The sequence below is a fragment of the Crinia signifera genome, chromosome 6 (assembly GCF_055691185.1).
Source record: "Crinia signifera chromosome 6, ASM5569118v1, whole genome shotgun sequence".
NCBI classification, from domain to species: Eukaryota; Metazoa; Chordata; class Amphibia; order Anura; family Myobatrachidae; genus Crinia; species Crinia signifera.
Genome location: NC_139222.1, coordinates 146,943,123 through 146,959,859, shown reverse-complemented (window position 1 = coordinate 146,959,859; position 16,737 = coordinate 146,943,123). Strand labels below are relative to the sequence as shown.

Here is a 16,737-nt window from a genome sequence, read left to right as displayed (position 1 = left end):
GGATCTCTTGTTGATCCATTCTTTGTAAGAAATGTTGTGTGCTTTTTTCCCCTAAATAAATACCCCTCTATCATAGGTTGTCTTCATTTAAAGCAGGATATTGTTACTGGGGAATCCTATGAGAAGTAATCTTTCAAATGTATTGATATCAAAAAAGAAAATGTTGCTTCAATTAACTATGCCTTACCTGCATCTCTAGATCACATTATTCCAGGGACCACAATGTTCTGCGAGAAAAGGGTTTCACTTAAGTATAAAAGCTCATTTGTTAGTCTTCTCCGAGACTTGCTACTTTTTTAAATGATATTAGTTACAGCATGGTTTTAAACCTATCAAGCAGTGAGACATTTGCTTACACTAACTGCACATAAGTTACTGCATAATTGCTTGTCGTATTTCCAGTGCAGCACACTGTGCAAATTTGTACATCTAAAATCCCAGTTTGTATATTGGATTATTACAGTTTGTTTATATTTCTGTGGTTTTAGATGATTGCAGCCAACGTCCTATCCAAAGAAGAATTTCCAGATTTCGATGAAGAGACTGGTATCCTGCCTAAGGTGGATGACGAAGAAGGTATGTAATACATTTGTTTAGGTTAAACATTCTGTGATGCTCAGGAGCAAATGTCTGTACATAGATTTATATCAACTAATAAGATTTGTATTATACATCAGTGGATTAGAGTTGTGAAACAGGCCACTAGCTTTGGAACGGCTTCTGTGCCCCTTAATCCATAGATTTACTTATTGAAATCTGTAAATGATCTGATATTTCCTCACATTCGCTTCTATTCTTCACACACTAAAATGCATTACATAAAACATTATATTGAATAACCGTATATGTTCAGTACTTAAAATGCTGCTGTCAGTAGTATAACTTTAGATATTAACTTGGTTTGTGTCGTGGTGCTGGCATAGCACTGCATACAGTGACTTGTCGCATACCTTCACATGTAGAATTTTGTCCCTCTCTGGCTGTTGTACACTTTGTAGTAGTAGTACGTTTATTTATAAGGCGCCGCAAAGTGTCCGCAGCGCCGTACATAGCAAACAAAAAAACAAATTACAAGGTAACGTACAGGGTGCGTTGAAAAATACAGTATGAATAGGGGTATAGCTGGTAGAACTAAAATCAGCATAAGTAGGAACGGAGGGGAACGGAGGCAGGATAGGAGGATCAAAAGAGGTTAGGAGGAGGGATAGGCTAGTCGAAAAAAGTGGGTTTTGAGGGAGCGCTTGAAGGAGGTAAGGGAATCGGATAGCCTGATGGGTGGCGGGAGGTTGTTCCAGTGCAGGGGGCAGCGCGAGAGAAATCTTGGACACGGGAGTGGGAGGAGGTGATTAGGTGAGAGGTCAGTCGGCGGTCAACGATGGAGCGAAGAGGACGGGAGGGAGTGTGGATAGAGATCAGTGAAGAGAGGTAGGGAGCTGTGGAGGAGGAGAGAGCCTTGTAGGTGGTGGTGAGGAGTTTAAAGAGAACTCGGAAAGGAATGGGGAGCCAGTGAAGAGATAGACAGAGGGGGGAGGCGGAGGTAGAGCGGCGGGAGAGGAAGATGAGCCTAGCAGCAGCGTTAAGAATGGATTGGAGAGGTGCGAGGCGGGTGAGAGGTAGCCCAGAGAGAAGGATGTTGCAGTAGTCAAGGCGGGAGATGACAAAAGAGTGAATGAGAATTTTGGTCGCGTCAGTGGAGAGGAATGGTCTGATGCGTGAGATGTTGCGTAGGTGAAAGCGGCAAGACTGTGAGAGAGCACGAATGTGGGGGGTGAAAGAGAGGGAGGAGTCAATGATGACACCGAGGCAGCGCGTTTGGTTGGTGGACGTGATCTCGGTTTCACCAATGCTGATGGAGATAGTGGGAGAAGAGGGGATGTTCGGGGGATGGAAGATTAGAAGTTCAGTTTTAGCCATGTTTAGTTTCAGGAAGTGTTGGGTCATCCAGGCTGAGATGGCCGTGAGGCATTCGGAGACCTTGGACAGGAGTGATGGGGATAAGTCGGGGGAGGAGAGATAGATTAGGGTATCATCAGCATAAAGGTGGTAATGAAAACCATAGGAGCTGATGAGGGTGCCCAGAGAGGTGGTGAAGAGGGAGAAGAGGGCCAAGGACTGACCCTTGGGGAACACCGACTGGCTGTGGGGTAGTAGGAGAGGAGGAGCTCGGAGTGGAGACGGAGAAGGAGCGATCGGAGAGGTATGAGGTGAACCAGGAGAAGACCGTGCCAGTGATGCCAAAGGAGCGGAGGGTGTTGAGCAGGAGAGGGTGGTCAACAGTGTCAAAGGCAGCCGACAGATCAAGTTGGATGAGGATAGAGAAGAGGCCTTTGGATTTAGCCGATAGTAGATCGTTAGTGACTTTGGTCAGGGCAGTTTCAGTAGAATGTAAAGGGCGGAACCCGGATTGTAGGGGGTCTAGAATGGAGTTAGCAGTAAGGTGGCTTAGGAGACGATTATAGGTCAGACGTTCTAGGAGTTTGGAGGCAAAAGGGAGGAGGGAGATGGGCCTGTAGTTGGATGGAGAGTTGGGGTCCAGATTTGTTTTTTTGAGAATTGGGGAGACAAGAGCGTGTTTGAAGGAGGAAGGGAAGATCCCAGAGGATAGGGAAAGATTAAAGAGGTGAGCCATGTGAGAGCAGACTGACGGACTGAGACGACGGATAATATTGGAATGAATAGGATCGAGCGGGAAGGTGGAGGGAGAAGCGGATTGAAGGATAGAGTGGACTTCGGCAGCAGTGGTGGGGTAAAATGAGGACAGGGGTTGAAAGGAGGGGAGGGGGGTGGAGATGTAGGAGGGGAGGAGGGAGAGGGTGAGGTCATGGCAGCAGTGATGGCAGTCCTGAGAGAGGAGATTTTGGTTGAAAAGTAGGTAGCAAAATCAGTGGCTACGATGGAGGACGGAAGAGCTGGAGGAGGGGGGGAGAGCAAGGAGTTGAAGGTGGCGAAGAGCCTGCGGGGATTGGATGATTGGGAAAGGATGAGGGACTTAAAGTAGGATTCCTTGGCCAGAGCAAGGGCAGAGCTGAAGGAGGAAAGAATGAATTTGAAATGGAGATAATCCGCAAGGGAGCGTGATTTCTTCCAGAAGCGCTCAGCAGTGCGAGAGCACTTTTTAAGGAATCGGGTGATAGGCGAGTGCCACGGTTGGGGGTTGGAGCATCGAAGGGGGATAGAGGAGGGAGGGCAGGCAGAGTCCAATGCCGAAGATAGGGTGTCATTATAGAGGGAGGCAGCGAGGTTCGGGCAGGACATGAGGGCGATTGGGGCGAGAAGAGGACACAGCGTGTTTGAGAAGGCAGCAAGATCAAGTGTGTTGATGTTATGCCGTGAGACAATGCGCTTGGGAGGGGGGGTGGGAGAGGGGGAAGCGGTGAGGGAGAAGGAGATGAGGTGATGGTCAGAAAGAGGAAAAGCCGAGATAGTGTAGTCAGTAAGGGAACAAGAGCGAGAGAAGACGAGATCGAGGGAGTGTCCTTGGATGTGGGTGGGAGAGGTGGTCCACTGAGATAGGCCAAGAGAGGAGCAGAGAGAGAGGAGTTTGGAGGTGCCAGGATCAGCGGGGTTATCCAAGGGGATGTTAAAGTCACCAAGAATGACAGATGGCAGGTCAGAGGAGAGGAAGTGTGGAAGCCAGGCGGCGAAGTTGTCAAGAAATTGGGAGATAGGGCCAGGGGGGCGGTAGATTGCAGCGACACTGAGGTGGTAGGGGTAGTATAGACGGATAGAGTGAGACTCAAAGGAGAAGAAAAGGAGAGAGGGTTCAGGGTGAATGACACTGTGGGTGCATGAGGCTGAGAGGAGAAAACCCACACCGCCACCTTGGCGACCGTCAGGCCTGGGAGTGTGAGAGAAAGAGAGGCCACCGTGGGAGAGAGCAGCTGGAGAGACAGAATCAGAGGTGGAGAGCCAGGTCTCGGTGATAGCAAGGAGGTGGAATGCTCTAGAGATGAATAGGTCATGGATGGCAGGGAGTTTGTTGCAGATGGATCTGGCGTTCCATAGTGCACAGGAAAGAGGATGGGTGGGTTGTGTATTTATGTGGATAAGGTTTTTGGGATTGCAGAAGCGAGGGGGGGTCATTGGGAGGGTGGGGGTGCGGGGGCGAGTGGTCAGGATAGGTATGGGATGGGAGGGGGGAGGAGCAGTTGGAGAAAGTGAAGTTGAGAGTTTGAAGTTTGTATATTCCATTACGCATTTTCTGTTTCTATTTAGATGAAGATCTGGAGATTGAGCTGGTGGAAGAGGAGCCTCCGTTTCTAAGAGGACACACAAAACAGAGCATGGACATGAGCCCAATTAAAATAGTAAAGGTGAGGAGGTTCTTTTTGTTAAATTAATAAACAAATATTAAAGATTTTCTCTATTGCACTTTTGCTCTTCATCTTTATTCCAACCATAATTGATCAAAATGTTTTGTTTACAGAATCCTGATGGATCTCTTTCTCAAGCTGCAATGATGCAGAGTGCTCTAGCCAAGGAGAGACGAGAACTGAAACAAGCACAGCGGGAGGCTGAAATGGATTCTATTCCTATGGGCTTGAACAAACACTGGGTGGATCCCTTGCCAGATGGTTCGTCTATGTCCTCCTTACTGCACGTTTTGTATTGATATTTACTGGTATACTGTATATTCGAAGACGTGTTGAAGGGTACATAGATACCATGAGTAGGTTAGATCTGTACATTCAACTTTACACCAGGACTACATTTTATATTTGCAAGCAGCTATAGCTTCAATGAGATGTCCTTTTTTAAAATGATAACATTTTAATAAGTGTATACTGCCAGACTTTTCTTCTTAAGGATCTTTGGGGTAGTTTTATTAAGCTCGGTGAAGTGATAAAGTGTCTGGTTTTTGTCACCGGCCAATCAGCTCTTACCTGTCATTTTTCAAACCAAGTCTGTAACTTCACAGTTAGGAGATGATTGGCCGGTGATAAAAACCAGATACTTTATCACTTCACCGAGCTTAATAAATCTGCCCCTATGTTCCCTATTTTGACGTATGTTTAAGCTGCATTCAGACATGGCTGCATATACCCCAGAATAGCACACATCTATTGGCATAGCTGGAATCTGTGTGCATATACCCTAAGGAATTGTACTCCTAGAATGTTGTGTTATAGTAGTACATGCTGTGTGCATCTTTCACTGTTGGGTGATCCTTAAAGATTAAACATTACTTTGCTATGAGAAATTAATAACTTTTGAAGTACAGTAGTTATTATGAATAGTAATAGTACCACTCGTTGTGATATTTGAACAGTATGAATACAGCACAGAGCAATGTGATTGACTGTTGTACAAGAGTACATCTAGCATTGTTTATTTGCCAGTATACTTCCTTCAATGCCTTTCAAATGGTCTCCCTCCCGCTCACTCCTCCCTATGCAAACGTTTATAGTTTCACATTATATCCTAGGATTTAGCCTTAAAATGGTCAGTTAATACTGAGGCAGATTTATTAAACCTGTGAAGTGAGAAAGTGGCCAGTGATAGTCCCAGCCAATTATCTCCTGTCAAGTTATAGGCTGGGTTAAAAAATGACAGTTGCTGGTTGGCTGCTGCGTTATCACCGGCCACTATATCTCTTCATCAGGCTTAATAAATCTGCTCCACTTTTAGCTACATTACAATTGATTAGGGACACTTTATTAAATTGTGTGTGTATATGTAAAGTAAATGTTTGCTTATTTTAAAATGTTAACTTTTTTCTTTTTTTTCTTCTTTTTGGCGTGTTTTTATAGTTGATGGCAGACAAATTGCTGCTAACATGAGGGGTATTGGGATGATGCCCAATGATATTCCTGAGTGGAAGAAGCATGCTTTTGGGGGGAACAAGGCCTCCTACGGGAAGAAAACACAGATGTCAATCCTTGAACAGAGGGAGAGTCTCCCCATTTACAAGCTGAAAGAGCAGCTGGTGCAGGTAACTTATAAATCTTGTAACCTCTCAATATTCTCCTATCCCTTTCCTTTAAAAAAATTTAACTGGATAATGAAGCTCAGGCGGGAATTTAAGAAATTAGGGATACAAAGATTGTACTGTTCCCTCTCTATATGATTACTACACAGAACTCTTTATTATGAGTTTCCACAAAATTAGGGGAGCTTCTGTTGTTTGGCACATCCATAAGGATTAATGGGGGTATTCAATCGCCGGCGAGCATCTCCCGTCCGTGTGCTTCGGAATGGCCTCTATACCTTGAAGATTTATAGAATGTTTTGGAGAGGTGCCACTATTTCAGCCATGCTAAATGTTTTCATTTCGTAAAAATTTGATATGGGGCACTCAACCTGGAGCAGGCACCATATAAAGTAACATCACCAATTGCACCAGTAAGGGGAACAGTTGAAAGACTTAATAATCTGGGGAACAAGAAACCTTTTGTTTGCACAATATTTTTACCTCCTTGTAACTCTTCTTCATAAAGTGTTTTATCAAATTTAGAAGTTCCCGATGGCTATGGTGTGTGTTATTTTTGCTCTTGGGCGATGGATGTATATTCATGTGGGTTTGTTAATGACTTCTACAATGTCTGTTGTATGTTTACAGGAGAATATAGAGGGTGAGTCAAAAGTCGCAGTACACCCTTTTGTTTCAAAATGTGCTGGAAATAAGAAAACTGACTTAGATTCAAGATGGTGCCATTGTTTGGTACATACCCTTAAAGATAGCCATCCTCACCTATGCCTCACTGGAGTATTTAAGTTTTCCCATTTCCTGCATAGTTTTTGAAACAAAAGGGTGTACTGCGACTTTTGAATCACCCTGTAGATTAAATATCAGGGTGCTGTGATTTAGGGCAATGTTTCCCAAACCACCTGAAATCAGATCGCCCTAGAGCAGTGGTTCCCAAACTGTGTGCCGTGGCTCCCTGGGGTGCCTCGGGACACTTGCAGGGGTGCCCTGGGTTGGTGGTTAAGGACCAACTCAAATTATTTATGGTTGGTTATTTATGAGCAAGACCAGTGCTGGCAGCTGCCAATCATAAAATATGTACAAGCAGAAGCAAATCCTGCCCGTTACCACATAACTGACCCTAAGGATCACATATAAACGCAATCTAATAAATTTTTGGGGGGCCTAGGGGTGCCGTGAAAAAAAATCTGATACTCTAGGGTGCCGTGATTCAAAAAAGATTGGGAACCCCTGCCCTAGAGTATCAATTTTTTTTTTTATGACACTCCTGAACCAAAAGTTTCTTAGTGAGAGTCTAAAAAACAAATCTTAAATGAAGTAAATTTGTTTTTCCCGGTCAGCCATAGGTCCAGTTGTGTGGTGGTAGACTGGAGTGCGGTTCTGTATGTCCACATATTTTATATATACGATAGTGCTGGTGCCTATCGCATAAACCATAAGCAATGTTATTTGATACAAATTAACACCTGGCACCCTCATAACTGTACTGAGGCACCCAGTTGGGGATCCTATGATACTGCAGCTATTTTGATTTTCCTCATGTAAGGGTCCCCCTTATCAGAGCTAGATTGTTCCAAAAACTTTTAACTTGAATGACCGTGAAGTATATTTTCACAGGATAGCATGGACTGTAAGACGATGCACTGGTTCCAGCTATGAGGATATGTAAAATACTTTATGGGAGCACTATTTTATTTAATCTAAATGTCCTTTTTTTATTCCCACCAGGCTGTTCATGACAACCAGATACTTATTGTTATTGGGGAAACTGGCTCGGGAAAAACCACCCAGATCACTCAATATCTGGCAGAAGCTGGCTACACAACAAGGGGCAAAATCGGCTGCACCCAGCCCAGGAGAGTGGCTGCCATGTCTGTTGCAAAACGAGTGTCTGAGGAATATGGATGCTGCTTGGGGCAGGAGGTAAGCGAATAGAGATCATGTTTGCTATTCCATAACATAGCACCTAAGACTGGAGATGTACACTGTGTAATTACCTTAACACAAATTATGTCTGTTTGTGCTCAGTGATTTTTAATAGTCCTATTTTGTGGCATTCAAAGTAATTTATTTTGTTTTTTCTTGTAAATTTACAATATCATATTTTATTTCCTATTTTGTTTTTTTAAATAAAGATTAAAATTTGCTTTTTAGATCTGAAAAAGCACTTTATTTGTTCTATAGGTGGGATATACGATCCGATTTGAAGACTGCACAAGCCCTGAGACTGTCATCAAGTACATGACAGACGGAATGTTGCTTAGAGAGTGCCTTATTGACCCCGATTTGACTCAATACGCCATCATCATGCTTGACGAAGCACACGAGAGAACTATCCACACAGATGTTCTGTTTGGCCTCCTTAAGAAGGTAATGGCATTCAATCTGTATACATACTGGTATCTCCTCCTAGTGGGCAAGAAGGGAAACTACTTTGTTTTTGTTCTATCTTTGGCTGAAGGCATTTCTGTGGGAGTTTGTTTGTATATACAGGTTGAGTATCCCCTATCCGAAATGCTCGGGACCGCGAGCATTTCGGATAGGGGAATTTTCAGGTTTTTAGAATATTTTTTTTGAAGCCATACTTACCTGTCCCCTGATGGTCCCCGGGCGTCCCTCGGCGTCCGCGCAGTCCCCGGGCGTCCACAGCAGGCCTCCGGCATCTTCTCCTGGTCTCCAGCGGTCCCAGGAATGCATTGCGCGAGTGTGCGCGCGCACCGGTGACGTCACCGGCGCGCGCACACACTCGCGCAATGCATTCCTGGGACCGCTGGAGACCCTGGAGAAGATGCCGGAGGCCTGCTGTGGACGCCCTGGGACTTGGTAAGTATAAAAAGAGGGTTAGGGAGGGTAAAAAAAAAAAAAAAATTCGAATGATTCCAAAAACCACGGTTTTTGGAATCATTCGGATAATAGATATACGGATACGGGATACTCAACCTGTACAATGTGGGAAGATATAGTTTTGCTTTCGGAGGTCCTGTCTTCTCATTCATCGTTCTCTCCTCTAATCGCATCTCTCAGAAAGTAATCCACACATAGCAGCCCACAGCAGCAATAAACTATGTCCCCTTAGGACAATATAATAGGTGAAGGACAACGTAACACTAGCAAATGGTAATTATCCTACTGAATGCTACTCACAAATGAGTATGTTCGTAGTGAAGATAGGTAGGAGGTGAAAATGTTTAGGCATACATAGGAGAAGGCCTTTTTTAGTATTTGTTTATTTCTACAGTGCCAACTTTACTATTAATGCTCGTAGCTGAAAATAAAAGCAGTCATGGTGCCTTCATTTGTCCGTTTAACTGCTGATCGTAGCAAGTACACTACAGAATGTACAAACGCTTTTTAAAATTGATATGAAGAGATTTACAACCATTAGATTGGTACATTTTTTTTTTTTTTTTTTAATTGCTTGTTTGTCTGAACCAAAAGCTCTTTCACTTGCGGGCAAGTTATAGGCAGGTTTCCTGGGTAAATTGAAAGCAAAACAGCATCAAACTACTGAGATCCACAATGAGTCAACTGAATGCTTGTCTTGCTCTAGCACATAAACCTTTACATTTTTGGATTATTGTTAATCGTTAACTGTCTCCATGTGCACCCCTGTGTTTTACAGCACTTCTTTACTTGATCTGCTGAAATGATTAGAAAGCTGAGATTTCAGTGTATGTTTTCTGTTTATCATGTGTTTTTACATTAATATTTCCCCTAAAGGTGTATACACACTGTGCAATTTCAGCCCTATTTCTAAGCTATTTGAGTAGATTACTTAGAAATGCAGCACTGATCATTTCAAGTGCATGCCCTGCAACGATGTCAATGAGCGGTCTTGTGCATCGCTCTAGCCCTTTGGGGACAGACCGTGCTTGCACGGTCTTTCCTGCTAGATCACCGTGTTTTCCATATAAAAAATAGGCAAACCCCTATTTAGCATGATTGCTCAGCATGGAGGCAGCAGACGTCCCATGTGTACGGGGCTTTTCTTTCAAGCACATGGGACATTGAATACTCTGGGTTTACAGGAACACAGGTGCAGTACTGTAACAAGTTTTAGCTCCACCACCTTTACATCCACATGTTTCCAAACTGCCTGCTAGACTTGAGGTCTTATTTTTTCCATTTTTAAATAATTTCACCAGCACTCTTATATTCCTGAGACTTAAGGTGCCCATGCACGTTGGCATCGCACAGTACAAAAAGTATGTGCTGCACATACTTTTTGTACTGCCCGTGGATCGCATCGCACGTAAAATGCATGCGTTGCGATCCAGCCCATAATGCATCGCAACGCACGCTGCTATCACAGCGTGAATGGGCACCTTTAGGGAAGATGCTTTGCCTCCTCTTTTGCTCTCTGCAGGGTAATGAGTGTCTTTCCAGGCATCCTGCTCTGAATTGCTTATGCCCCCCAGTATTACCAGTGTGTGCCATTGGGCTAACAAAAAAACCTTTATCAAAATATAAAAATCCCATTGTAAATGGAAAATATAGTTTTTGCTTATTTCATTTATTTATTTATTTTTTGTCATTTGCAGACTGTTCAGAAACGTCCTGATATGAAACTTATTGTGACCTCTGCAACTTTGGATGCTGTGAAATTCTCCCAGTATTTCTACGAGGCTCCAATCTTCACAATCCCTGGTCGAACATACCCAGTAGAGATCCTATACACTAAGGAGCCTGAGACAGACTACCTAGACGCCAGTCTTATCACTGTTATGCAGATACATTTGACAGAACCTCCAGGTTTGTAGCACAGTTGACTGGAGTATTATGTTGTTGTTTGTTTTATATGTTTAAGCATTTTAAATAGTGTAGATTACACTGGGCGTTAAACTACAGATGCACTTTTCCTTGCAGCTTAAGGAAATGCAAACAAAAGGCTCCCTCTGGGGAGTCACATGTGGGGTAACCCATTCTGTTCATTCTGAGAAATTAATAGGTTAGTGCACGTTAACCCAGAGTTTACCATGCTGGGAAAAGCCTGTTTAATTGAGTAACTTTGGGGGTGAAACCCGGAGCTTTTCCCCGCATGACAAATTACATGGCTAACTTAGTTTTACGTGTAAGATTAGTTGAAATATATTAGCCAAGAAAAGTGTTGCCATCCATGCAGATTCTCTTCACATACAGTAGGTGAGCTGTGTTCATTCTAAACTTGGCAGCAGTTTGGCTCAGCTTGTCTGAGTAAAGCTGGCCATACACTAGTGTGATTTTGCCACTTTTCACTTGATCCTGCAGGAATAAGATGAGAAATGGGTTGAAAAGTGGCCAAATCGCATGTGTTTGACATTAGAATCGATCCGAAGTGTGCATCCATATTGGAGATCTTACCTGTTACTAGTCTGTGGAACACTAACCTTTGGCACGTTGTATAGGTGCTTTTGGCAGAGTACAGCATTCCCTCTGCAGTTAGTACACTATGTAGACAAAAGTGGTCGGACATGACTGCAAATAGATCATTGGGATTTTATTGACGTCAGTAATTTTGTAGGTCCACCACTTGCAGGAATTACTACAGACACCCTTCTTGGCAAACTGTCCACAAGTTCCTGGAAAATGGCAGGCATTCTAATTCTGAATTCCGCCTTAAGTACAGTGACCAGCTGTGACACTGAAGAATGTCAAGTGTGCCTAGAATGCACTCGTCACTCCATTTCATGCCAGAGGTTCTCAATGGGGTGGAGGTCTGGACTCTGAGGTGTCCAGTCCATCCAAGTTACTGAATTTTCTGTATACTAGTCCAGCATTGCCCTGGCAACATGACAGGTAGCACTGATGTCCTGATTAAAACATTTGTTTTATTTCTAGAACTGCTGCAATAGGATGCACAGATTTATATAGAACATTTCTATACAACTAGTGGACCATAGCAAAACACCACCACATCCATGCATTACTGTAGCTACTGTACACACTGGCATCATATGTCCATATAGCCAAACACGTCCATCTGTTCATCACTCCATAACTCTTGCTGCCATTGTTTTACTGTCCAGTTTTTCTGCTCTTTAGATCATCTCTATATGCTCTGGGTTGCATTGTTCTTCATGACTAGCGGCTTATTGCCGTTTTGGGGGTGTTTATAGGGTGAGATGCATTCCTGCAATGACTGTTATTGCATTAATGACCAGGCAAAGCGAGGTGTAGTAACCTTCCTAACATCTGCAATGTCTCTCACTCATACCACTGATGCAGCAGAATATAATTATCCCCATATCAGCTGCTTTCAGCAAGCCATTTCATTAGCAAATCATCGAATCCGTGTCCCTTTTACCTATTTTATACTTGCGTGGGGTTGGCCAATCAATTATGTCTACATAGTTGTCTGTATTTGTATTATAGGAGCTTAAAATGTGATCATTATTTTGTATATCAGGTGATATCTTGGTTTTCCTAACTGGTCAAGAAGAAATTGACACGGCCTGTGAAATACTGTATGAGAGAATGAAGTCTCTTGGCCCTGATGTCCCTGAACTGATCATCCTTCCTGTCTATTCTGCTCTGCCCAGTGAGATGCAGACGAGGATCTTTGACCCAGCTCCTCCTGGGAGCAGGAAGGTAACTATCAATTTAGTTGTGGAACGCCCATATCTTTATTTAAGGGAGTTTAAACCTTTTTTATTTTTTTTTACAATTAACAACGGTGTTAATGTTTGCGCTATACTATTCCACAAACACTTGCTCTTTTGTGATTTTTTTTTTACAATTGCCTAGTGAATATTTTTTCAAGGCTGCTCTGAGAATTAGAGGCTATCCTTGCAATGGGGCAAGATTCATAAGTTATAGCAAATGGCAAAGTCTCTGATAGTTACAGCTGGAACTGTGCCCATATTTGTATGATCGTCTTAAACTGTGCACACACTGGACAATATATCAAAATCCCTCAGGTGGGTTTGTACCCCCGATATCTCGGTCACTGACATTGTTTAGATGACCTGGCTGACCTACAAGGGGGGAGGTCTTATGCTTAAGGGATAAAGAATCTGAAAGTGTTGGTGAAACCTATAACATTCCCTTGAAATTTTCATCTAATCTTCCTGCTTATTCTTTTATCAATACTTCTGCCTTAAATATTGTTGTATGTTGAGGTGAGACTGGTAGCACCAAACTGGCTGAGAGTGCGGTTGTATTTGAACCTTACCTTCATTACAGCAGAGTCATGTTTGCCTCTAAGGCCAGAATGTTGTCAGGGGCCATTTCATCAGCAAGGATTAGTATAACCATGGTGCAGATGAATTAAGCTTTAAAAAGAGAGAAAATCAAGGGTGATAAACTTCCAGCCAATTGGTCCCTAACTGACATGTTATAGGCTGTGTGGAAATTACAGTTAGGAGCTGATTGGCTGGGCTTTTATCACTCTTTTCACCCTAGCGTTTAACTGCCCCCCCTTCCCCCCAGTTACTGAAGCATTATCCTTAAGGCTGAGGGCTTTATTTACAACATGTTCTTAGGTTTAAGACTAGAAACTAGTTTCTAGCAATTACCACAGGGGATGCACTATAAAAGGTTTGGATTGTAACAACAAGACATAAGTCACAAATGTTACATTTTTCTTACAATTAGTTCAATGTATTACTTATGCACAAGGGTTCAATATAATGCCTCTTTTTCTGTTTGCAGGTTGTCATTGCCACCAACATTGCAGAAACTTCCCTCACCATCGATGGCATCTACTATGTGGTGGACCCTGGGTTTGTAAAGCAGAAAGTTTACAACTCCAAAACTGGGATTGATCAGCTGGTAGTCACTCCCATATCACAGGTGAGGAATGAGCCTCTCTTCTGGGTTTATGTGTGCTTTTAATGGTTGTGTTGTCAGCAGCTGTATGTTCTGTTAGGATCCATTAAACAATGTGAAAAACTTTACCACTGTCAACATTTTACCAATTATACATCTGGGACCGTAGCTATATGTGGATTTAACAAGTGTTTCTTTTGAGCGGCATAAAATACTTTTGTAGTCGCACCATCCTATTGGCAATTATCTGTGTTTATATATGTGATTGCTTCTTATTCTCGTGGGAAAAGTGAGAACCATTGTAAAATTATCTGCAAGGCTTTCAAGTCTGACTTTGCATCACCTTGTACTTGTGTATGCTTGGTTACTATGCATGTACAGTGCATACACACCAGATACACTCCGTGAATGGGTGATGGTTCAAATCTGCATTAGACACCATATATATGGGATATTCTTCTCTATCCACAGGCTCAGGCCAAGCAGAGAGCAGGCAGAGCAGGAAGGACGGGTCCCGGAAAGTGTTACCGACTTTACACTGAGCGTGCCTATCGGGATGAAATGCTTACCACCAATGTGCCTGAAATCCAGAGAACCAACTTGGCAAGCACAGTGTTGTCACTTAAGGTATGCTAGACCTATCAAATGAATAGTTATGTATATTTTTTTTAATGTTCTGTTCGAGTTTCAGTTGTTCAGACAGCACAGAATTGGGAGGACTAATTCTGTATGAACATGGAGTGATTCATTTTTTTGTTAACAAATAAATGGATCCATACTGCTTTGTGTCCATGGTTCTGGCTGGTTGTTGGGAACATTTTCTTGGCATACGTCGGGCCCCTTAAGACCAATTAAGCATTAAGGTGCCCACACACGCACCAATCCCGGCGATGCTATGCGATGGGGTGCGCGCTCCCGCGGCACCTCATCGCACAGTACAAAAAGTATTTGCTGCACATACTTTTTGTACTAGCTTTCTATCGCATCGCATGCACAAGGCAATACGATGCAATGCGTTGTGTGCTAGTTAAGCACAGAACGAACGCCGGGATTGATGCGTCTGTGGGCACCTGTAGTTACATTCTGAATATTTGCTGCATGATAATGTCACAGAACACACATTGAGCCTGTTCTGAATATCGCATAAAGTGGCTGTAGTTGCAGGCAGCAAAGCTCATTTAATATTCTGTTCATCTGATGCTCCCTAAGATTTGTCACTGGCCACTGTAACAGTCTGCATTAGCATATGCACTTGCACAAGCCCAATGGTAGGTGATGACTTGGAATTGCACGGAGCCTTTGATACGCTCCCACAAACCAAGTCACATTATCACCGCACTCTTTTCATCCTGCAATGCCCTATTTCAGGGAAAGGCCGATCCGGACAAGTTTTTCTCCTGAAACAGAATAAAACGTGTATATTCACTTCATGTACATGTTTTGTATGGAATAACCTGCTGAGTAGATGCGAATAGGTCTATCAGAATCAGAACCATTGCAATCAGGATCTATGAACATGGTCATAGGATCACCCTCGGGATGTCCATAAATGTGCAGCTATTAAATCTGCAGCTACTGTGTGATGCTGCCATGTCAGCATGGGCCAGAAGTAGGCATATCTTTTTTTTTTTTCCTCTCTCTTCCTGTGTGCTTGCTCTCCCCTTCTTGTGCACGCTGTCTCTCTCTAACACCCCCCCCCCCCCCCCCCCATCTCCCAACTACTGCCCACCTCACTTTCTCCCTACATTCTCTTTTTCCCATCTTTTCCCTTCCTTTAAGCCTCTCTGTCTCCCTTTTTTACTTTTTCTGATTCATGTTGTTTGGTTGGGGGACCTGAAGTTACAATAGGGCACTATTGCATATTGACATTAATGCTTGAAATATGTATAAATACAGAAATGTTTATTACAAATCACATTAATGTTTTTTCCTGTTCTGTATTAAGGCTATGGGCATCAATGATTTGCTGTCTTTCGATTTCATGGATGCCCCACCTATGGAGACCCTCATCACAGCCATGGAGCAGCTGTACACCCTTGGTGCGCTAGATGATGAAGGCTTGCTAACACGTCTAGGGAGGAGGGTAAGCACAGCTTGGTGGTAACAGATATCAACGTCTTTCTGTCCTTTTCTTATCTATGCACTACAAAATATAATTGAACACTTTCATTCACTATAGTTAATTGGAAACCTATTTGATAGGTCCAATATTAATCTGGTTTTAAATATACGTCTTAATTGCTCCAGATAAGCCAGAATGCTGCATGTTATACTCTGATTTTTTTTTTTTCTCTACAGATGGCAGAATTTCCCTTGGAGCCCATGCTGTGTAAGATGCTAATCATGTCTGTACATCTTGGCTGCAGTGAGGAGATGCTGACCATTGTGTCTATGCTGTCTGTTCAGAATGTATTCTACAGACCTAAGGTACAAAATGTGTACATTTTCTAAAGTCTATTTTATTATGCAAACTTTTGGGAACTTTCACACGGGCTGGATTCTGGGCGATTTTGTCTAAGCAAAAATCACAATGTCGCTGCCGGAGATAAGCCGGCGGCCATCCCCAGGTGCAGCCCGCGTGTACAGCCGAATAGACACTACAGTGTCTAGTCAAAATATTCTTGGCTGCAGTGTCTATTCGGCCTGGCGATAGTGGGCTGCCGCACCACTGTGTACACATGGCAAACTGGCAATTTTTGACGCTTAAAAGAATCGCCCCGTGTGTACACGGTGTAAGGGTGGCCATACATCAGGATGATTTCAGACACTATTTCCCTTAAACTCTCCTGCAGCTTCCCAGACATACGATTGATCTTATGTGTGTAATTTCACATATGGATCTTAAGATCAGCAACTGGCAGCATACTCATGGTTGGTAGCCTCTTCAGATCATGTGTGCAGCACATAAGATCCATCTCTCGACCTGCGGGCCTGCCCATTGGATTGTAATCGTGCCAAAACACCTCACTATGGGCCTTATTCTAGTTCACTCTTTCTGACAATTTCAGGGTTGAATGCACGATTTTGATGGCTCGTAAGATGCATTGTGTGTACTTGTGCACATA

At 43.2% G+C, this 16,737-nt stretch overlaps 1 protein-coding gene across 3 annotated transcripts in view; it reads left to right on the top strand.

Moving 5' to 3' along the window:
• DHX8 (DEAH-box helicase 8) overlaps positions 1-16,737 on the top strand; it is a 36,988-nt gene that overhangs the window by 15,385 nt on the left and 4,866 nt on the right. For all 3 annotated transcript variants that reach the window (XM_083147572.1, XM_083147573.1, XM_083147571.1), the window contains exons 10-21: positions 489-576; positions 4,216-4,313; positions 4,427-4,574; positions 5,751-5,932; positions 7,655-7,849; positions 8,111-8,296; positions 10,468-10,678; positions 12,312-12,493; positions 13,556-13,696; positions 14,144-14,299; positions 15,618-15,755; positions 15,971-16,099. In XM_083147572.1, coding sequence (XP_083003698.1) covers positions 489-576; positions 4,216-4,313; positions 4,427-4,574; positions 5,751-5,932; positions 7,655-7,849; positions 8,111-8,296; positions 10,468-10,678; positions 12,312-12,493; positions 13,556-13,696; positions 14,144-14,299; positions 15,618-15,755; positions 15,971-16,099 — 1,854 coding nt within the window. The remainder of the gene's footprint in view (positions 1-488; positions 577-4,215; positions 4,314-4,426; positions 4,575-5,750; positions 5,933-7,654; positions 7,850-8,110; positions 8,297-10,467; positions 10,679-12,311; positions 12,494-13,555; positions 13,697-14,143; positions 14,300-15,617; positions 15,756-15,970; positions 16,100-16,737) is intronic.